General features: G+C 36.9%; 2 protein-coding genes across 2 annotated transcripts in view; one reads left to right on the top strand and one right to left on the bottom strand.

Moving 5' to 3' along the window:
- The window catches only part of SLF1 (SMC5/6 complex localization factor 1), a 57,624-nt gene extending 44,315 nt beyond the window's left edge, over positions 1–13,309 (bottom strand). Inside the window, exons 1-4 of the mRNA XM_024746980.1 lie at positions 13,203–13,309; positions 4,810–4,923; positions 4,566–4,641; positions 2,990–3,230 (exon numbers count right to left, since the gene is read on the bottom strand). Coding sequence (XP_024602748.1) covers positions 2,990–3,230; positions 4,566–4,641; positions 4,810–4,923 — 431 coding nt within the window. The 5' untranslated portion in view covers positions 13,203–13,309. The remainder of the gene's footprint in view (positions 1–2,989; positions 3,231–4,565; positions 4,642–4,809; positions 4,924–13,202) is intronic.
- Positions 13,310–13,359: 50 nt separating this feature from the next.
- KIAA0825 (KIAA0825 ortholog) overlaps positions 13,360–23,941 on the top strand; it is a 394,719-nt gene continuing 384,137 nt past the window's right edge. The window contains exon 1 of the mRNA XM_024746984.1: positions 13,360–13,471. The gene's annotated coding sequence lies outside the window, so the exon portion shown is untranslated. The remainder of the gene's footprint in view (positions 13,472–23,941) is intronic.

Below are 23,941 nucleotides of genomic sequence, written 5' to 3'. Positions count from 1 at the left end.
ATAGAATAGGTGGACAATGTGCATGAACATATGGGAAATTCAGAAGACAGTACAATCAAAAAGGTAGAATTAAGATACTATATCAAAGAAGAATTTCTTTGATAGGCTTATCAATAGACTGCACAAAACTGAGGAAGAAATCATTGAACCTGATAAGTCAATAGTAAGTATCCAACTGAAAAACACACACACACGAAGGGAAAAAAAAACAGAACAGAGAAAGCAAATACTGTGGAATGGAATCAAATGGTCTAAAATATGGGTAATGGATCTACAGAAGAAGAATACAATAGAACAAATATTGGGCTGGCCAAAAAGTTCATTCGGGGTTTTCCATAAGATCTCATGGAAATAGAATCAGTAAATAGAATCAGCAATTATTAAAAATGGATAATACACTACTATGAAGTAGAATTTCTCTCAGGAATACAAGTTTGTTTTAACATTTAAGAATTGATCAAAATAATTTACCATATTAACAGAATAAAGGAGAAAAGCCAATTATCTCAATAGGTGCAGACAAAAACTTTCAGAGCCGATATATTTATAATAGCATCCCCTTTTTCCATAAGGTATTATGGAAAGACCCAAACGAACTTTTTGGCCAATTCAATATTTATAAGATAATGGCCAAGAATTTCACAAAATTAAAAAAGACAAAAACTCCTGTTTCCCTAAAAAGCTAAGAGAACTCCAAGCAAGTAACATAAATAATAATAAACAATAAACAAAATGCACACACATATATGTGGATACATAATCAAATCACCAAAAACCAAGAGTTGTGTTGCTTTTTTAATTTCCAACTGCATCACTAGCATATAAAAACACAATTTTTATTTAGTCACTTATTATCCTGTGATCTTGATTAAAGTTATTAATTAGTTCTAATAGCTTTTTTTAGTAAATTATTTGGTATATGAACATGTTTTATGGAAATAAAACCAAGTATTCTTATTTCTTTATTTCCAACTCTATGCCTCTTATTTATTTTCTTTGCCTTATTGCACTGGCTAGTACCTCTAGTAAAATCCTGAATATTAACGGTCAGAGGGGGCATTCTTGTCTTGTTCCCAATTATGGTGGAAAAAAAAAATTCATGATATTGTTTAGATTTTTTCATAGATGTCATTTATCAGGTTGAGGATACAAAAATTCTCAACAAAATATTTATAAATAGAATCAGCAATTATTAAAAATGGATAATACACTACAGTGAAGTGGAATTTCTCTCAGGAATACAAGTTTCGTTTAACATTTAAGAATTGATCAAAATAATTTACCATATTAACAGAATAAAGGAGAAAAGTCAATTAATGGATATAAAACCTTACAGAGCAATCGATTTATAATAGCATACCAAAATATGAAGTACATAGAATTAAATTTAACAATATATGTGCAAAGTTTATACAACAAAAACTATATTAATGACAGAAATTAAAGAAGCCCTGGAGAGAAACAGAGTCTACTGATAGGATGACTCAATATTAAGATCTCAATTCTTCCCAATTTGATCTACAGATTCAACACAATTTCAATAAAAATCCCAGCTTGTTTTTTTGTAGAAGTTGACAAGCTGATTCTAAAATGCATACGGAAATATAAAGGATCCAGAATGACCAAAACAATTTTGAAAAAGACAAAGTTGGAAGACTCACAAGACCTGATTTCAAGACTCACTATAATACTATAGTAACCAAAACAGTGTGTTCTTGGTGTAAAGTAGATATAGATATCAATGGAACAGTAAGAAGTTCAGAAATAGACCACACAAATATGGTCACCTCATTTTTGGACAATAGTTCCAAAGTAATTACAGAACAATTGGAACTCTCATACATTGTTAGTGGGAATGTAAAATGGTACAACAAGTTGGAAAACAGTTTGGCATTTTCTCATAATGTTAAATGTACAACTGCCATCTGAGCAAGCAATTTCACTCCTGGATATTTACCCAAGAGAAATAAAAACACATCTACGTGAAGACTCATGCTCAAATGTTCATAGCCACTTCATTCATATTAGCAAAACCAAACCAAAACCAAAAAAACCCCATATGTCCATCCATGGGTGAATAAACAGACTGTGATATATACATAGAGTAGAATACTACTCAGTAACAAAAAGAAAGGAACTGCTGATACACACAACAACATGGATGAATCTCAAAAATAACAAGGCAGGCAAATGAAGCTACATCAAAGGAGTATATACAGTATGATCCCATTTATATGAACCTCTAAAGAAGACAAATCTAATGTACAGTGACAAAAAAGAAATTAGTGGTTGTTTGGTTTGGTGGTGCAGAATTAAATGTACAAAAACACAAGGGAATATTTTAGGATGATGTAAATGTTACACATCTTGATTGTAGTATGGGTAACATGGGTGCATAAATTTGTCCAAACTCATCAAAACGTACACTTAAAATCTGTGCATTTTATGGTCTATAAATTACACTTCAGTAAAGGTAACAAAAAGCCCTTAGACCATACTCTCCCGGCAAAAAGAGTCACAGCAGTCTAAGAATACAGTTTACCCAATAAGAAGTCGTCTTAAAATATGGTGTAAAAGATAAAAAGAAATGAAATTATGATGGAAACAGTATGAACCATGAAGACTGCACCACATAAACCTAGAAAAAAGCCTTTGTTTAATGTAATACTTCACTTACAAAAAACTGTAAGTGCTTCACAACTGAAAACAAATATCTTCCAATTTAAAATAAAGATTTTACTTGAGTTTGCAAAGAAATAACATGGAAAGTGGAACAGAGACCCTGAGAATAATGCAATACTTATAAAACAGATTTTGTTCCATCAGACACATACGCTTAAAAGTGCAGAATGGCTTAACTAGGAGATCAAAGAGTAAATCATCAAGGCTCATTTGGAATAAATGAATAATTGCAAAGAAATACAAAAAGGTATTTAAGCAACCCAAAATTGTTTTCACATTCACTGCTTTAGCTTCTATGAAATCTCACCTTACAAGAGAATCACTTCGTTTATCAGCTCTAACAAGGAGGACAACTTTCCATCTATGGAAGGCTCCTGGAGCACCAGTGCGTTTCAGTTCTTCACGCCATCTTTTAGGTGCAGACTGCATTTGAGGTGAATAATGGGAGTCTTTTTCAATTTTATATCCCCATTCGTAAGTTGTTTCATCAAGCCATTTGCCACTTTTGGCACTATGAATTATGTAGTCCTTAGTTAGTACCCACTTTCCTAGAAAGCAAATGAACTGTCAGTCACAAAAGAATTTTGGTTCTGATAAATGGTAAACAATAAAGACCAAATATCAAATAAAATTTGGCCTTTTTCAACACCTTTTTCTACATTGCCAATGTTATCTTTGAACTATGTTTTCCTAAATTTTTTGATAGTGAAAGGCTTACAACATCACTGAACATTGTATGTAAATTTTCCCATAATAAATAATTTTAACTGTTACTAAGTAAAATATAAACCAAAGGATTAATAAAACAAGGTATTACTTAAATTATGACTACTATTATTATTCACCATTTTGAGTGAGGTTTATATTCTTCCTTCTATACCAAAAACTTTTCCAATAATGTTTACAGCATTGTTACACTATATAAAACCAATTAACTGAGTTAGAGAATTTTCTAGGATATGTAACAACATTCTGATCTGGGCATCAATGATCTTTTTAAACAGCAGGGAAAATATATGTTTTCACTTGTGTAGGTAATAATGAATACAAATTTTTTTATGGTAAGTTATTCTAAAAAATGGTAAATTCACCTGAGTTAAATACTGCAAAAAAAAAAAGTAAAACAAGTGGACTAATGATGTGCCAAATCAATCACAGGAGAGAAAAGTATATGAAAAACATCAATAGTGACAAAGGCAGAAGACACTAAGCCCTAATTTAGGTTTGTGGAATTTAAAATCTTAGAAAAATAAAATAGAATGATTGCTTCATAGCATGGATGGCAGGGGAAACAGGAGCAAGAGAACAAAAGCAGTAACTCTTCCAATGATAGATCAAAGAAAAGAAACTTGACTGCAAATCGCTGAGGCTTCAACAAAAGCTTTTTTTTTTGGGGGGGTGGCATTTTGTGCCAAACCTTTTTATTAAAATATTTTTTCTTAGATGAAGCACTTACTAGGTGAAGTAAATATTTCTGCCTCTTTAATACGTTTTTCAAGTGTTACAAAGTTCTATTCAGAAAATCAAAGCAAAAATATTATATCAAACAAATCTTCAGGGACTTCCCTGGGGGCGCAGTGGATAAGACTCCGCACTCCCAATGCAGGGCGCCCAGGTTCGATCCCTGGTCAGGGAACTAGATCCCACATGTGTGCTGCAACTAAGAGTTCACATGCCACAACTAAGGAGCCCTGGAGCTGCAACTAAAGGAGACTTGGAGCCGCAACTAAGACTGGGTGCAACCAAATAAATATTTTCAGAAAAATATAAGAACCACATTTACATTTGATATAATAAACACACTATCTTCCCAGAGATTAAGGTACTTTTTCTTCACCATGAAGAGTTTTTTTTCAAAGGTGAGAGGAAGGTAATTAACTTACCTGCTGCACAAGCTGCTAAAAACTTCTCACTCTTACACAGGCGTTCAGCTATTAGATGTGTACAATTTTTGTATTTCTGGAAGGAAAAATCCACATGAAAAAATGTTACTTTGGAAGATTTCCTTTTTAAGGTATTTTTTCTATTCTTGCAATATCAAGGGTGCATTTTATCATTCTTAGGCCAACATTTTAATTGTAGTTATTTTTCAACTATATCTTGAACTTTTTAAGTTACTGTACTCACCTCACTCTTGATAAAAGTGCAATCTAGCTTTAAAAGCAATTTGCCTAGAGCTTCTTTTTCTTCCATCTTAAATCCTGTCATCTGGATAATATGCTTTGGGGCACCATCTTCCATCTAACATATACACATAAAGAAGACAACATATATTAAAGATAGTATTCACAGGGTTAACATTATTTTTTCTTAACTATGAATACTAAAAATAAAAACTAAAACTACTTAACATATAAGGCTTAATTGTAAATACCAATGTTCAAACTGCCTATGTGCAATAGAAATTAGTTTTAAAAGCGATCTTCTCAAAATGTGGCTGTATATAAAGTGAGATTTGTTCTCTGGTCTGAACAATGAAAGCTTGCATTACTACATTACTTGCCACTAAAACACAATGATGAATGTTAACTCTTCAGAAAAAGACCGATACTTATAAAATTTTAGCATAATATTAGCTTCATTTTAAAAGTATTGTTTTTGCTAAGAGCGTTGGAAACAAGGACACTTGTGGACAATGACACCCTCAGATCTCATACTAACTTTTAAAAGTGTCTGTGGACAGATATTGAAGAATATTTATAAATCAATGGAGAACTTGATAAACTTATGGTACCACAGCACTTACAACAAATAATTTAGTATAGTAGGTATATACTAAGTTATTCCCAATCTACATTTCTCAACTGTGCTATATATATGTTAATTTCATCACCTACAAAGTAGACTGAAAAAATCACGTGGGTTTCAAATATATTTTGATAGGGACATTAACTTATATTTCAATGGAGTTCACAAAGCACTTTGTATTTGAGGTGGTACATTTATTGGCCAACAAAAGGAAAATTCACAGCCTTTCTAATCAGAATACAGCTTTTTTTGTTTTTGTTTACATGAGGTTAGAACTTCAGACCTAGATCATCTTGGAGAAAATCTAGTTTCTCATTAAAGATGAGGAAAGCAGTGAGGAGAGAAATCAGGGTAATTTTTTCATTTCTCTAACAATTGTCACCATTAGCTCTGGATTAGTATTCACTTAATGCCACAGGCTGAGCAACAGCAGTTGGCTTCTTTCAAAACAATTAAAAGTAAACTTCAAAAATTATAACAAAAACTATTACCAGGACTTGTAATAGACAACTGGTGAAATTAAAAATGTTCTTTATAGGAACTCTATTTTCAAAGACTGCATATACATGTTATATGTATATTTATATTAAATACCTATAAACTATATACACATATGTAGTTATTTAAAGGTTGAGATTCATTTTAGAGTAGAAGTTGAAAGAAAGTCTCACTATAAACAATTTAAAGCATTACTCAGGGTTAAGAGTGAAACTTCTGCTAGGGTAATAGCACTCCTGGTTTCTCTCTCTAACCTGCATCACTCCTTGCTTTAGGAGGAGAAGCTACTTGAAAGAACTAACTGAATATGCTTTGCCAGACACATCTGTATATTTGCAAAGATGGTTCATATTAATGCACGTGGACATGGCAATAAGGAGCTGCCAGTAATAGTACTGCACTGCCTGGGTGGGTAAATCAATTCAGAAGTTATGTAATAAGAAACACACTGGAGTTGCATATCAAATCCACCTCCTCTAAACCAATTTTTATTCAGTAAAAAGGGTGATCTTTTGACCTCAACCTATCTGACTTTTATATTTCTCTGTTGGCTCCAAAGGAGGGAAAGGGATCTTACGTATTAACCCCTAAAAAACCCAAAATTCAAGATACAGAACATAAAGAAAGTGTCTTTAGGGATAGGGATCTTTGGGATTTCCCTGGTGGCATAGTGGTTAAGAATCCACCTGCCAACGCAGGGGACTCGGGTTCGATCCCTGGTCCAGGAAGATCCCACATGCTGCAGAGCAACTAAGCCCGTGCACCACAACTACTGAGTCTGCGCGCTTAGAGCCCGTGCTCCGCCAACGAGAAGCCACCGCAATGAAGAGTAGCCCCTGCTCACTGCAACTAGAGAAAGCCTGCGCGCAGCAACGAAAACCCAACGCAGCAAAAATAAAATTAAAAAAAAAAAAAAAATAAGGCTCTTTGATGAAACAATTTCTATAAGTTTGGCCAGTACAAAATTATAAGGTGTACACAGTACAGCTTGGTGTCTTATGAAATAATCAAACATGTAAAATACTATCATCAGTAATTAAAATGTAAGTAGCTTCTTGCATAAGGAACTCTACTGTATTAATCATCCAAATTTTTAAACCACTTACATGGGTTAAATAACATAGCTCGAGTGATAATATCCATTAATATAAAATAGTAATATATAAAAAATTTACAAAAATGTCCTGTTACTAGAAATAATAATGAATTAGTCTGATGCAGAACACATATTAACACACATACAATAAAGCCACATGGGAATTATAAGGCATATAACCAAAACTAGGCAGAAACACTGCTATCACTAATTCTAGGGAATGACAAAGACCTTAAGCAAATTTCCTTTAGAAAGTAACAGGTCCTTTCAGAAACACTAGACTAGTGAAATTCAACATATCTGTGAATACCACCTTGATATTCTAATGGAAAAGGCAATCTAATTGTTTTTATAGTTCTTGAAAGCCATTTTTAGCAGAGGAATACAAGTGTTTTAACTGTATATATTTTGCCTACTATTATACTTGTATTTTATTTATGTATTTAAGAGTTTGAAAAACAATTTAGTAGGTATTTCAAGAAATGCTGCCAAAGAAGGGAAGTCTGAGTAGTCTTAAAAACCTAAAATCTTGCCCATCTGGCTATTTTAAAATGCTGACATACAGAAACTACTGGTAAGTAATAAGAATATACAGAAAGGAATGAAAAAATCACTGTAATGTTACCACTCAAAAAGTCTTATTTAAAAATTGTCTTAAATTTTATTTTTCTACTTCCTGAGAACTAAATATGTTATACAGAACTATAAGGAAAAAAAAATCTACTACACTATGTTCCTCATTTAGATCAAGTTAGTAACAGCTATTTCACAATCTGAATGTTTATTATTAACAAGGTGCCATTTTAACATATTTTGGTTTGATGCATAAATTACTAAATAACTTGGACTTATTTGAGTCGTGTATAATGCAAAGTTTTCATCTTAAATCATACTGTCTTTATGATGGAGTAATTATAGCCACTTTACATATTTAACAGCATTTTTTGTGAAAGCAAGAGTCCTCAGTAAAATGAAAACAGGACCAGTGGTGCTTAATGGTAGAAATCAGGAAAGCCTTTTTAACAGCAACTTCTTTCCTTTGAAAAACAAGTAAAATGAAACTGATATTAAACAAGCAAAGAGGAAAGGCCAGTAAGAAACAGGTGAAAAAGCTGGTCTTCCTGATTCAAACAGCGTGAAAATATGAGTGTTAAAAAAACTTAGAATACATAACATTAACAAGTTTATCAGAAAAACTGGGCTATTAGCTAAACTTCCACAGAATTGTGAATCCCAGTGATGGCACACAATAACTAGCACAGCTTTTTTAAAGAACAAATTCCATTAATCTAATCTAATACAGTCCTATAATAAAATGATCTACTTGAAGTAACAGAATTTACAATACATTTATCAGTGCCTTTTAATACCACATCATATGACAAACTAATAACCACAGATCTAATTCATAGTTACATGGGAAAATAGTTCTATGTCTATATACAAGAATAGACATAGACATATATAGATAAGGATAGATTTATACTTATAAAATTAGTGGTTTAATGGCTCTTCCTATGACCCTGCAGGAGTAAGAAAACAATAAACAATAGCCTGATATACCAGTGAACCCAAAGAAAGTACTATACAACATTGGTGCAATACCTATCAATGACTCAGACAACTCAAAGTCAAGTTTTGTGCTGGTAATAGGTTCTGGGATATGGAAGATGAAAAGCTAACTGCTAGAAGTTTTGCAGCTCAAGAAATAAAGTAAATAAACTGCAATATAATGGTATGAGTAGTATTTCTAGAAATTAGATGTTTTTCTAGAAAATATAGGAGGTGATCCTTGAAGTATTCACACAGAAGATACTATCCTAACACAATTGGAAAAGAAACAAACAAAAAAAGCATTTATTTTTAACAGACATTTTATCTTTACTGTCAAAAAGTTAAAAAATACACGAGATTCTTAGTTACAAGGAAATGCTCTCATAATAATTTTTAAAAATTTTGTAGTAAATTAAAAAACAATCTACTTACCTTGAATCATATAATACACACAACTAAGGAGATAATGATTGTGAACAGAGCTGGCATTTATGTAGAACAAGCAACTGTCTCTGTGGTGTGGACTTTCCCAAAATATCTCCCACATGGGCCTATCCCTGATGCCTGAGATTCTTCTGCAGTTGGTGCCAGTTAGAAATGCAAATAAACCTATAGCAGTCATCATCATAATTAAGAACATTTTATTATATACTAGCTTTTAGATCTATGAATTCTTTATAATATGATACGTAGCTAGGAACACTTTTCAGGAATGTAACACATAGCTAAAATATGTTAAGAGAACTCAGAGAAACAGAGGCAGTAATAGACATATGAATAGAAAGGTCTGGTATGGAAAAGAGGATGAAAAAGCAGGGTGTAACAGTTGGGTGAAAGGGAAAAGTGCTGCAAAAGAGGTGCGAGATGCTTATAGAGGTCTGGGACAGAAAAATAAGGATAAACCTTTCCTACTTCGCATTATAATTTCTTTTATGATCAGCACAGGTTATTATAGAACTTTGAGAATATAATGCATCTTATAAATTGTATGCTGCTAACTAAGATAAATAAGGGATTTATTTTAAAAAGTTTTATTTATATATTTGCATTTAAGAACTAAAAACTTCCCCCAAAATAACTTTTACCAATTTGTGCTTTAATTTTAATTAACACAGGATATAAAATTTGAAAAATACTACAAAGTATATAGAAAGATTAAAATTGCTAATTCCTTTACTCGGTAATACCATCGTTAACATTTGGGAATGGGGGAGGGGTTTGTCTTGAAGGTTTTATGTTTGTATGTGAAAAAATATTAAAAAACAAAATTTAGATTATATAGTTCTGTATCTTAATTTTTATGTAAAATCACATCATGGTCTTTTTCCACACTACTGAGTATCTCATGGTTTTTAAGGCAACAGGTTGAAAACTAGTGGTTTCTTAATGTTTGTTATTCTAGTGAACTATTCTGATTTTAAACCTACTTCTACTTTGATTTTAAACCTACTAAGGAAAATCATTAAAACTTCCCGCTTCTGGAAAGGACATACCAATCCTTAAATTCAATCAATATTGCTGCTTTGAATTTAAGAGTTTAAAAGATTTTTATGATTTCTCTTATCTAAAGCATTGAATTGGGAAGTAAATAATGTTAAATGTGTTGGCTCTCTGTTTAACCAATACTACAAAAGGAACACACAAATCACACTACTCATACCGTGTGAGTAAAATCCTGTTTGGCTCTTAACGCTATAACATCAAGTGGAGTTTAGGAATTCTGCATCCTCTTGGCCTAGGAGCCAAATTAGGCCTTTGGCTTAATATAATTCAGCTGGGCTTTGGAAAGTTTTTTTTTTTAAAGACATAGTATCTGTTTCCTGTCCCATCCTTCAAAGATCAGAGATGTGTATGCATGTGTTTTTGTGCGTATATATATACAAATTATTTGACTAAGGTCACCAATGGTGAGACTTCAGGGATTTCTTACTTCGATGGCATTATTTCAGAAAGCAGCAGTCATAATTAGTCTCTTTGATGACTGACTTAGCAGTGGAAGGAGGAAGTGGAGAAGTAGCACCAAAATGAGTATGGTGGGGAAGAAATGAAAGGCTAAGAGGACTTAGGGAGAGGTCCAATCTATCTGGTACTGTACAAGGCACAGGCTGCACTGGAGATGCTAGTTTTAGGGATAAAGGGGCCTTAAGAGAAGCAAGATGAATGAGAGAGATGTTTAGGGATAAAAAAAAAAAAAAGGAAGGACAGAACATCTTTGTTAGCCATGGGGGATGAAAGTCAAACCTGCTTTAGTATCCTAGGAACTTTGTACTACTTAGTAGTAGCATAAGGTCTGAGATTGACCAAGCAGGATTTTGTGGCCTATATACTGCGTATATGCTCATTTCCTTCTTGAAAATGTAAGTGCTATTTGCTGTTCTTATCTAGATGAGAACAATGGGGAATCTGAGAGATTAAGAAACTAGCTCAAGGGTACAAAGTTAGTAAATGGTGAAACCAAGATTCAAAATCTAAGTCTGTTTCTGCAGAAACTGTATGTCCTTTCTACAATACACTTTGACTTTAATTTCAGAATTTAGTTGAATACTTTTAACCAAATTTTAATTTTACAAAGCAATCTACTTTCAAATAATAAGAGAAACATACATCATATGAAAAGGAATCTACTGTGAGGGTGGGGTGACATTTAGATAGCAATATTACTGAAAATATTTAAGCATAATTACAAATTAATTTCAGAAAAATAATACTGTCTAAAATTTCAAAGCATTTCTAGGAACAATCTAAAGAGGGCTGTTTTTTCTTTTGAAAAAGTTTATTATTTTCCTCTCAAAGTGGATTTGGTATTAATGACTCAGACTAATTCATATGGGCTTTTCTTCTTCTCCATCAATAATAACAAAAGTTTTTTATTTCAAAGTAAGTCTGATATCAAGAAAGTAAGAACTATGTGAATTTAAAAGTTTCAGGGATATTTTACTTTTAAGCAGTAAGATGTCTTTAGAAAGTAAGAAATAGAATATTACTTTTAATTGACTCTCCTTAAATATGCTAATAGGAAATAGGTGGAATAAAATGTACTATGTACTATTTTAGTTATTTTTGAGAAAGAGGGTGCTTCACTTTGTTTTTTCAGAGCCTATATAGAATTATTGATTTTATTTTTTAAATGTTTTGCTTAAACAGTGAAAAGATTATCTTAGAGGGAAATACTGTCTAGATAATAAAGTTATACTATTGGTTTTCTTAAAAACAGTGTTTTTGGACATTAGTGTAAATTGTGGATACCTATTATGAAATCTTAAGCATTTTGAATTTTATGAAAAAACCCACCTTTGACCACTTTTTCAAAGTCTGTTTAACATGATTTATGCTTTCTGCTTTAGGGAAGAAAATATTAAATCATATAATCGAACATAAGTCAATAAGGCAAAAGAAAATCTGTATTTAGAAAACATCTAATAGGAGCACATTTGCATTACTGAAGCCTAATTGTCTTCACAATAAAAATTTATACATTCAAGTATTTAAACATCCTAGTACATTTAACTCAACACTCTGAGTTAACTTAGACATAAGCAAATTAACTCCCTTATAAAAATCCACCTAAACACCAGTACTGGTTAGTCAAACTTGCCTAAAATGGGAACATCTTGTACATCAATAGGTACTTCTGAGAAATGAGGCATAAGGTAATAACACAAACCCAAAAGTTTATACAAGGTGCAGAGTCTGTCACACGTACACTGGAAATTCGGTTTAAATGTTCATTCCTAATGCCTCGACGGAATTTTTTTTTTTGGTATAGGATATTCATCAGTCAAAAATAGCTTGACACTTCCAAAATCAAGCTCCGTCCAAGTTCTGGGTCAAATCCTGATATAGAGTACTCAAAGCAGATCACGTTTTTGTCAATATTTAATCAGAGGTTTTGGGAGCGGAAGAAATCTCAGGATAACCACTTTGTCTTATTCCCTGCCTTCCAACAGCTGATATCATAATCCCCAGGAACACAGCACCCCTCCCCACTCCCGCTCCCTTTAGGGAAACGTGTGTGTGTGTGTGTGTGTGTGTGTGTGTGTGTGTGTGTGTGCGCGCGCGCGCGCGTTTCAAGGCCTACAGTAGCTGCAGAGATGTTCATTACCATTTGGATATGTTTAGAATTCTACTAGGGAGAAATGAATGATAGCATTTTCCTCTTCACAGGAAGGTGGGCCTGGGGGATTCCCACCACCTGCACTGACGCTAAGTTATGGAAAGCAGCCAAGAATCTGGGACTCAGGGAGAGGCGTCCCAGTCGGTTCTATGGAAACGAGAGACGCGAGTGGCCTAGCGCCTCCCTGGCAGGAGACCGAGCTGCGGAGCTGCGCAAACAGGAGGCGAGGGAAGCGGCTCAGCCCTGCACTGCAGAGGCGCTCGGGGCCGTCCCCGCTGCGGCACGGGCAGAGCGCGGCGGGGTCTGCGGCTGCAGCCCATCGACGCGCGCGCCGAGCGCGGCGGGTCGGGCGAGTGCGAACCAACGACGGCTGCGGAAAGCGTCAGAGGTAGGCACCGCCACCGCTCTACCCGGCCCCTTCCCAGCCTCATAGCCGGGAGCTGCAGAAACTTCGGGGGCACGGAGGACACAGTCAGGGTACACTGTGTCTTCCGAGCTGAGGCCCTTTACCTTCCTGGTTGGAGTTTCTGGGCTGCTTCCTTCGCGCGGCGCCGGTGACAGGGAAGAAGACTGCCGCAGCACTTGCTGCTTCACTAATCCGGGCTCTGGGAAATAATTTCCCGCCGCGCGCTCCGCGGCCCCGGAAGCTATTGTGCCATTTCCGGGTGGTTGTCAGTGACGCTTTCTAGCCGTCGTCAGGGTCGTCTGAGCGGGTTCAGGGCTTCCTTATGGCTGGCGCGCTAGGCTCCTGCTAGTTCTGCGCCGAAGGTGGGAGACTGGTGAGTGATTTTTCTGGGTTGCCTGGTTTTCCGTCCGCCCGAGGCTCCGTGTAGCATCTTATCCGGACCGAGTAATTAGCGGGAAAGGGTTGAACCAGAACCAGGAGGCCCCATCCAGCCCCGTGGCGCTTGACCCTGTGTGCTGCGGGACAAGGCCTTGAGATTCCAACTTACGGTCTTATCCACTCGCAATATCTATCTCCAACTTGGAGCTTTACCTCGGGTCCCCAAGTGCCCCTGCGCAAGGCCAAAGACACCTCTACCGCGACTCGGTTTAGTACAGTCTCTCTACCAATGATCAAGGAGTGTCCACACTCTCCCATTGGCAGGGTTTAGTCACCCTCGATTTTCGAGAGCTCCTTTACCATCCTTTTCCTGAGCACTGTTTCCATTATCCTGGGGTGCAATGCCTGGGAGACAGGCAGTCGGCTGAAGTGCGCACCTTTTATATTTTGGAAGTGGGATGAGGAGGTCGTTCCTGATTTAGAACTCAACGATACCGCCGCCGTTTGAATTGGGTGAGAATGGTCTTTGTTTTCCTGGCTGCTATGAGCTAATGAGATAGGAGAGCAAGCTTAAAATTTCACGCATGGGTTTTAGATACACGTTACCTTTTGGAAAGGAGTGGTCAGGAATAGATATACTTTCAGAAAGGAGTGCCTCTGCACTGTTCCAGGCTTCCTCGATAATGAAAGATTCAGGAGAATTTTAGATGGAGGTCTGAGTTAGAATAGCTTTAAAGAGAAATTGCTTACGATGAAGAGGTAATGTGAGGGAAGGTGCTCATTCCGTTGAAGATTTAAAAAATGTGATGTAGAGAACCTCTTTTTGGTGAATTCTCTTTCTTGAGTAATGCAGTTTTTCAGGTAAGTTTTCACTCACCACCTTATATTTAAATAATCACCTGTTCCATAAGAGACAGCAACTTGATTTTTTTTTTCCCTTCAAAACAGCCAGTTCCACAAAGAGTTCTAGGGATAACTCTACCATAAAGAAAAATGCAGTATTCAATTCAAGGACCTTAATGCATCAAGCAAATGCCTTGTTACCTTTTGAGAGTAACAAACACACTAATCTCCTTGTTGATTAACAATTCAAACTTTTATAATCTCATTTGGTCCCAATTTTGCCATTCTTATTAAATCTTGTAGTTTTTCCTTATTTCCCCAGTTGCAAGGATTATAAATATTGATAATTTAAGGGAGGTTATATGTTTCTATATAGCAACTAGTTTTTAGATAAGCAGTGTTGTTTTGTTTTGTTTTTAAATCAATGCTCTTGACTCGTGATCTCTTTAAATTAATATAGCCAACCACTAATACTAACCACAAATAGCTACTGTCTGCCAGCTATTATCTTATTTAAACTTACTATAGTTCTACAAGAAAAATCATATTAGCCCTATTTTGCAAACATTTTATACCAAGACTCAGATGTTCTTACAAATTACACAATTAAATGGTAATTGAGATTTGAACCCAGTCTACCTGACTCCAAACTTGGGCTCTTTTTACTGTGCTCTATACTTCCTTTCATAAATAACAAAATCATTCTTTTCACTCTCAGGTAAAATTGGTTAGTATATCACATTCCAAAGTCAAATGGATAGCAAAACTTGAATATAAAGAGATTTAAGGAATTTGTTAAGGAATTAATTCCTTTATGTGTTAAGGATTAAGGAATGTGTTAGGGATTTAAGGAATCACCATAAGGTAATTTTGACATATGAATAATCCAAATTCTTTTCTGTATTGATCCTTAGCTAGTTTTATCATCCTAACTCAAACAAATACAAGCAATCTAGAGACCATCAGTATATTAGTGACTCCAAAACCCAAGTATCAGCTATCGCTTTAGGCAGCTATCGCTTTAGGCAGTATGTAAAAAGAGAGAAAATTAGTGAATGAGCACAGATTCATAAAATTGAACTTTGTGATGCCCTGTAAGGAATTACTATGTACTGGCTGTTAGCAAAACTGTTCTATTCCAGTCTTGTAACCCTCAGACAGATGGTGATTAACATATTTCAGGAGAATATGCTTAACTAAACCTACCCCTTGCAATATTCTATTTTATGTAAAGAAATAGAAATAGCTTAATTATCAAGGAATTTACTAAAATCTAGTTGAAATGACCAGTACTAGAAATGACATAGAACTTAATTCTAAAGAATATCTTGTTTTACAAAAAGGCACAAGTATATATGTATAGCTCATTTCAAATACCAATATCCATTACATTGTATTGACTTCTGTGAAAGATATTTGGTTTGCATGTCCCACAGGTAGATCTCAGTGATATTTTTGTTTTCAATCAAACTTCAGTGCTTATCAAGGTTGAAATTAGATCTGTTTTGTTGATCTCATACTCAGCATCTAGCACTGCGCCTGACATGTGGTAGGGGCTCAATAGATATTTATTGAATGAACAATTCCTTCTAAAAGTGTTATTTATCCACAGAGAAATATTTGTACGTGTTTTTTTTAAAGGGACTTACCACATAAATGCACACTTCTTTATCTTTACTCACTTTGACCCTGAAATGTATTGTCCACTCCACAACTCATCCATAAAAGGCAATGTGGCGTCCTGCAAAGAAGAGCAGGCAGTGAGACAGGAGATAAGAGAATACCTAATATTTGTTATTGCTTACTCTCTGCTGTGCAGTGTTACGTTTAATCCTCACAGCACTATGGGGTAAGTATCATCCTTCTTTTAGGGATGAGAAGACAAAAGATAAGCTTTGTAAAGTTTCCGGGGCTACACACAGTCACTAAGTACCAGAGCTGTGATTTGAACCAAGGCTGACTCCAAAGGCCACAGTGTTAACCACTTTCCTATACTGCCTCCAACTGGATTTTAATCCTTCTCATCTACTGACTGGGTATATACACAGGGAAATTTATTTCTCTGAGGATCATATTTCTTATCTGTAACATAAGGGTTGGATTAAATGATCTATAAAGTCCCTTCTGGCTCAAAAATCCTCTGACTTTAGTTGGGTCCCAAGCATTATCTGAATGAAGCAGTTCTAATGTGCTAGAAAATCTTTATGAGTGGAGCTTTACATGTATTTATTGGTGTTTTCCACATTGGTAGATGTACAATTATGTTTTTGTAATGCAAAGAATAAGACCAGAGTTAAAAAATCTTAGCCATGTTTTTGCCAGTTTTTGACCCTGATAAGTCTCTGATTCTTTGTGAGCTTGTTTTCATATGTAAAATGGATACAGAAGAGTGCTGTGAGGGTTAAGTGAGATAGCTTCAAACACCCTGACACATAGTTGGCATTAAATAAATGTTGACTCTTCCCCCCCATCTCCCATCTTTTGAGGATAAAAGAAGATTGGTGAATGTAAAAATATTTTATAGGTTAGCCAAAGATAAAGAATCTTCACTTATAATCTACTAAGAAAGATCAAGTTATATACACAAATAGTTATTGTATGACCGACAATTGACGTAGAATCATTTAACAACAAAACGGTGGGAACACAGAGAAAAGAAATTTTGCTTCCAATAGGACACATGAAGCAAGATTTTATGAAGAAGGTAATGCTAAGTTTGGGCCTTGAAGGATGGTGAGGATTTTGGTAGGGGGGGACGAGGGAAGAATGTTCCACTGGAGGATGCAAAGGTATCCGAAAAGATTAGTGAATACATATTAGATATGTGGGATAGGTGAAGGCTAATGATAAAAGGTAAAAACGCTGAGTTCAGGGCAAGCTATGGGTAACTGGTCATCTTAAAGATGTTAGGCCTTGGGGCTTCCCTGGTGGCGCAGTGGTTGAGATTCCGCCTGCTGATGCAGGGCACACGGGTTCGTGCCCCGGTCCGGGAAAATCCCACATGCGGCGGAGCGGCTGGGCCCGTGAGCCATGGTCGCTGAGCCTGCGCGTCCGGAGCCTGTGCTCCGCAACGGGAGAAGCCACAACAGTGAGAGGCCCGCGTACCGCAAAGGAAAAAAAAAAGAAAAAAGACGTTAGGCCTTCCACAAGGAGCCATGATTTTTCTGTATAACTAGGATCGGGTGGAGGATGGGGTAGGCATTTGATTACTTTGTTATGGAATACCCATTTATTACAAAAAGAAGAAAAATGCACCTAATCCCACTCCAGACCCAGCCAAGCACCTACTCACTGAACCCCAACCCCGGGGAAGTCCCCTCCTGGCTTGGGAGTACCCCTCTCCATCCTAGTGAACAGTGAGCTGTGACTCGCTCCTCAGGCTGGGCCAGAGGTAGGAGGGGGCTCTGAGGGGTCACGGGGCCCAGTTTCTGGGCCTCCACCTTAAGAGGACTCACATGGGCACGGGTCCACAGGCACACGGTCCTGTCTACAAGCTCACTGCTCCAACGGGGTGGCTACTGGGAACTGGCACCCCGCTGTGATGGCAGTGGGCTTCTGGGAGTAGGGTGCGGGTGCTGTCTAGGGCTATGAGGTTTTCCCACCCCTTCTTCCTGTATCCTCCCTGGCTCCTGCCCCTTCCTGATGTCTGTGACGCTGGGCAACCACCTACCCATCTTTGAACCTCAGTTTCCCCATCTGAAGTGACAGGGTAGATTGGGGGTAGGGGACCTGTGGCTTTCCTCTCCCAGGAGTGGTGCCAGGACCACCCCCTACCCCAGTCCCACCCATGGTGTGGTCATATCTGGATCTGCCTAGATTTCCTGACCTGCCTGTGCCTGGGTCCCCTGAGATCACTCCCTTCTGCTCCATGTCCTCTCACAATGCCTTCTCTACAGAAAAACAAAGCAAACAAGCAAACCAACCATCTCCCTTCCAGGGCTTGGATACTGCTGAGTTGCTGCTCGGCTGCTCAACATCCAGCTCCGCCCAGTGCGGCTAGGCTGCGTCATTTTAAAGGCTGGTAAAACACCAGGGTTTGGTCATTAGAAGTGATGAGTCTGTAGACTGCTGACTCACCTCATCAGGTGACTCTGGTGAAGGGAAATTTTTGAAATGTGAACTCAAAGGCTGCAGTTGAGTCAGGAAGCAAAAGCAAAAATCAGCATAATTACATTAAATTATATTAAAAAGTCTCAGAAAGTGGGCAGAGGATACTGGCTTCCAGCCTCAATTGCTGATTTGTTGTTGGAGGCAGGTTTTTGAAACAGTGCTCCAGCTATTTCCCTGTAAATTTTGGTTAAAATACAAATAGACGGCAGCTCAAGAAATACCCTAAATTGCTAGTATTTTATCTATAACATATCGTATACACACACACACACACCCATAAAGAGAGAGAGAATGAACATATATAGCTGTTTAAATCACTTGGGGGATTCTTTGCTGAATAAAGTTCTCAGGACAAATTATCTAATACTAAAAAGTAAAAAGGGATACAATTGTCATTTGATTAATTAGGCAAATCAATATAATGTTAAACAGCTGAATTCAGAGACGACCTGAGTGAGCTCAAACTCATGAACTTATATAATATGATGTTGAGAAAGTTACTTAAATTATTCAAGCCCCAATTTCATCTGTAAAATGATAATATTAACTTCATGGATCTATTAGGATTAAATGTGATAATGTCTGAAAGCACACAGAGGCATCAGAAAAATTTTATTAGGGATCTATCTAGTTTTTGTTGTTATTTAATAACATTTAATTGTTTTAAAATAAGGTCTGCAGCTCCAACCATGAAATTAAACAGACTTGAGTTCAAATCTCATCTCTGTCAGTAGTTGCATCATGCTGAGAAAATTGCTTTTCTACTGTTTCCTCATTTATAAAGTGGGAATACTAATAATGTCTTCACAGGGCTTTTGTGAAGACTAAATGAAATAGTGATGCCTAGAGTCTAATACGGTGACTAGACATGTACTTTGTTTGCTCAAACTCCCAGAGAAGCACATACAAAGAAGGGAATAGATGTGCAAGAGATTTATTGGTGATACTCCCTGTGAAGGATAAAGGAGAGGGAGCTAGAGTAGGAGGGAAGTACCTTCAGGCCTCAGTGGAGGTCTGACAACCTGTGCAGGAGAGTCAGAGGGAAGGAAGAAGAGGAGGGTGAAAAGAATCTCAGACCTCTCAAAGAAAGCTTCAACCGGGTCATGGGGAATCCGAGAGCCAAAGACATATGTTAGAGGAATCCCATTATCACCACAGTACCCAGTATATGTTGGTTATTTGCAAAAATAATTAACAGCTGTCACATACTGTAATTTACAAGTGTGTTTAAATTTCAACTCTTGAATTTTATGGCCTATCCCCACCTCCCCTAAGAAAAGTACAGTCCCTGCTGCCAAACACTGACATTAACATTTGAGGCACATGTTCTTAGACTAACTTCTTATATTTTACAATACAGCTTTGTTAGCCAGAGAACAGTTGAGGAATCAAAAGATCTGTTCCAAATTACAGTTGAAAAATGTAAACATTACCTAAGCACTGATTTTTTGACATTAGGTGATTTAAACACAAACTGTCTAAATTTCTAAATTCAGATAGCCAATAAATGTAACAATCTTAAACAGCTGAGTAATGTTAATATCCATAGTGTGAATATTAACCTAAACTTGAATGTTCATTTCCTTTCTTACTAAAGGGAAGCAAAATATATGACCCCAAAATATGCCACTTTGGCATGTGGAGTGGCATGTGGAGCCATAGGCAATCAAGATCCAGCAGACTCAAGAGAAACTTTTACTTCTCCCTTAACTACCTAAAAATTTAAATACCGGGCCTGTACCAGGAAGGGAGCTATTACCAGAGAGAACTTTTACCTGAATGACTTATATGTATGGCAGGGCAAATGACTAAGTACCAAACTTCTGCTCTTCTTAGTGTCCTATGAATTACCCTCCTCCCCTTTGAAGCTCCAGGCCCTTATCCCATTCCTTGGCTCAGGATGGCCTATAAACCTCAACTGCCCACCTCGCCCTTGGGTCTCAGTTTTATGGAGCTCCCATATGTATGTAGTTAAATTTGTTTCTTCTGCTAATCTGCCTTATGTTAATTTAATTAATAGATCTGCCAAAAGAACCTAGAAAGGTAAAGGAAAATTTTTACTCCCCTATATTACCAAAGATATCTCTATGGTCAAACAGATCAAGGTATTATATTTTTGTCTGTCTCTACCCATCTACCCCCTCCCTCTTTTGTTGTTTTTAATGAGGAATTGTAGCCATCAATCAGTTCAGTACTCTGCAAATGGCAGGTCATGACCCATCAATTGGTGAATACTAGTCCGCACTTTTGTTTCAGTTATGTATGGCTTTAGGATTTGTGTATTAACTGTGTTTGTTACTGTGAATCAGAGGATTTAAATTTTAAAGCAAGGGATTTAGTCTAACTTCCTTATCTTACAGGAGGAAATGAGGACTAAAGAGGTGATTTAATTTGCCCAGATAACTCAGGAAACATGTGACTTGAACCAGAAGCTAGGTCTTAAGAATTCGAAATTTAGGGTTCTTTGTATCATGCTTCCAGGAAAAGGCTTCTTGTTTACAGTACTTAGGGCACATAATTACTCTGTTTTCCAGTGAGTTAATATGATAGTCCTTTTCTGTCACTTTCATTATTTCTTTGCTAAGATTTATTGAGAAGAGCTTTTCCCTGACTGTGGCCATTGAGTGTCAGGAAGGATGTATAGCTGCAGTTATTTTTTAGCCGTCAGCAGCCGTACCACATCACTGGAATTTACTGTTTATTTTCCCTATGCAAAACAGCTAATTTAACAGTTTAAATCTGGAGTTTACCTAATTTAAACTGAGCAGTGATGGGAGCTCTTTCTGAGGGGCATTTTAAAAAATATATATCATTCTTTATTTTTCTAGCAAATATTCATACTGAAGGGGAGCAGAATAGGCTGACCCAAAATCTGCCATTGTGGCATGTGGATTGTTTTGAGCTGAAGGTAATCAAGATTGAACAGACTCAAGAAAAACTTTTACCTCTTCCTTAACTACCTAAAAGTATTTAGATAGGGGGCCTATTCCAGGAGGGGAGCTACTACCAGAGATCACTTTTATCTAAATGACTTATCTGTATGGCAAGGCAAATGCTCTCCTTATCATCCTATGAATTACCCTCCTCCCCTTTGAAGCTCCAGGCCCCTATCCCATTCCTTAACTCAGGATGGCATATAAACTTCAACTGCCCGACTTGCCCTTCGGTCTCATTTTTATAGAGTTCCTGTACAATGTACAAAATGAAATTTGTTTTTCTGTTGTTACTCTGTCTTCAATTTAATTATCAGACCAGCCAAAGAATCTAAAGGGAAGAAGGGAAAATTTTTACACCTCTATAATATCTGCCCTCAAAAGTGCCCTATGAGCAATTTAGCTTCTCTGTGGTGAGTTCAGTCCTCTGCTATTTAGAGATTTGACTGGGAAAGAGTTCGGGAGTGGGGCTGTTCGTAAATAGAGTATTCCTTCTAGGCTGTTTCTCTGTTGCCTTATGTACCCTTTTATCATTGAGGCTCTCTGCGTTCATTCTTTTGATTAACTTTACCTGGTCATGATCTTTCTGTGGCTTTCTCATTTATCTGACTCAGCAGTTCTGAAACGTTTGTTTTCAGTAGTGCTTTACACTCTTAAAAATCACTGATGACCTGGGTGGGACTTCCCTGGTAGTACAGTGGTTAGGACTGTGCACTCCCAATGCAGGGGACCAGGTTCAACCCCTGGTCAGGGAACTACACCCTGCATGCCACAACTAAAGAGCCCACATGCCACAACGAAGATCCCGAGTGCCACAAGTAAGACTCGGTGCAGCCAAATAAATAAATAATAAAAAGAAAAATTACTGATGACCTTGAAGAGTTTCTACGTATGTAATTATATCTATTAATATTTATTATATTATAAATTAATATTGAGTATTTCAAGAAATAATTAATTCAATAATAAAGCCATTACATGTTAACATAAATAGCATTAAAAATAACTATTTTTCAAAACAAAAATTATAGTGGAAGTGTGGCAGTCTGTTCAATATCTGGCTTAATAGAATAGTACTGAATTCTCAGGTCAGCTTCTGCATTCATTTCTTGTGATTTCTTGTTTTGGTTGAAGTAAGTGAACAAAATCTAACCTAATACAGACATATAGTTGGAAAAGGAAGGAGTATTTAGGGCTTCCCTGGTGGCGCAGTGGTCAAAAATCTGCCTGCCAATGCAGGGGACACGGGTTCGAGCCCTAGTCTGGGAAGATCCCACATGCTGCAGAGCAACTAAGCCCATGTGCCACAATTACTGAGCCTGTGCTCTAGAGCCCACAAGCCACAACTACTGAGCCCGCCTGCCACAACTACTGAAGCCCACACGCATAGAGCCCATGCTCTGCAACAAGAGAAGCCACCGCAATGAAAAGCGCGCAGACCTCAACGAAGAGTAGCCCCCACTCACCGCAACTAGAGAAAGCCCGCACACAGCAATGAAGACCCAACACAGCCAAAAATAAATAAATAAAAAAAAAGGAAGCAGTATTTAATGGCCTTCTGAGATAATTGTGAATATTTTTCTTTGCTCTTATACCAAAACTTAACAAGTGGTAGTTTCTTAAGTTTAACTGCAATGTGGAATCCGCAATCAATCATATCAATGAACTTTTGTATTTTTCCTTTAAAGTCCCTTGGTCTTTCACTTTTTTTTTTTAACATCTTTATTGGAGTGTAATTGCTTTACAACGGTGTGTCAGTTTCTGCTTTATAACAAAGTGAATCAGTTATACATATACATATATCTCCATATATCTTCCCCCTTGCGTCTCCCTCCCTCCCACCCTCCCTATCCCACCCCTCTAGGTAGTCACAAAGCACTGAGCTGACTGATCTCCCTGTACTATGAGGCTGCTTCCCACTAGCTATCTATTTTACATTTCATAGTGTCCATGCCACTGTATATGTCCATGCTACTCTCTCACTTTGTCCCAGCTTACCCTTCCCCCTCCCTGTGTCCTCAATTCCATTCTGTAGTAGATCTGTGTCTTTATTCCCCTCTTGCCCCTAGGTTCTTCATGACCATTTTTTTTCTTTTTTTTTTTTTTTTGATGGACACTTAGGTTGCTTCCATGTCCTGGCTATTGTAAATAGAGCTGCAATGAACATTGGGGTACATGACTCTCTTTGAATTATGGTTTTCTCAGGGTATATGCCCAATAGTGGGGTTGCTGGGTCCTATGGTAGTTCTATTTTTACTTTTTTAAAGGAACTTCCAAAATGTTCTCCATAGTGGCTGTATCAATTTACATTCCCACCAAGAGGGCAAGAGTGTTCCCTTTGGTGGGTCAGAAAGGATCTTGCTCTGATTTATGTCATAGAGTGGTCTGCCTATGTTTTCCTCTAAGAGTTTGATAGTTTCTGGCCTTACATTTAGGTCTTGAATCCATTTTATGGTTATGTTTGTCTATGGTGTTAGAGAATGTCCTATTTTATTTCATTCTTTTACATGTAGCTGTCTGGTTTTCCCAGCATCACTTATTGAAGAGGCTGTCTTTTCTCCATTGTATATTCTTGCCTC

The sequence above is a fragment of the Neophocaena asiaeorientalis genome, unplaced genomic scaffold (genome assembly GCF_003031525.2).
Source record: "Neophocaena asiaeorientalis asiaeorientalis breed wild unplaced genomic scaffold, Neophocaena_asiaeorientalis_V1.1 scaffold550, whole genome shotgun sequence".
NCBI lineage: Eukaryota > Metazoa > Chordata > Mammalia > Artiodactyla > Phocoenidae > Neophocaena > Neophocaena asiaeorientalis.
Note: the sequence above shows the minus strand (reverse complement) of the source record. Positions and strands in the feature narration are given on the sequence as shown.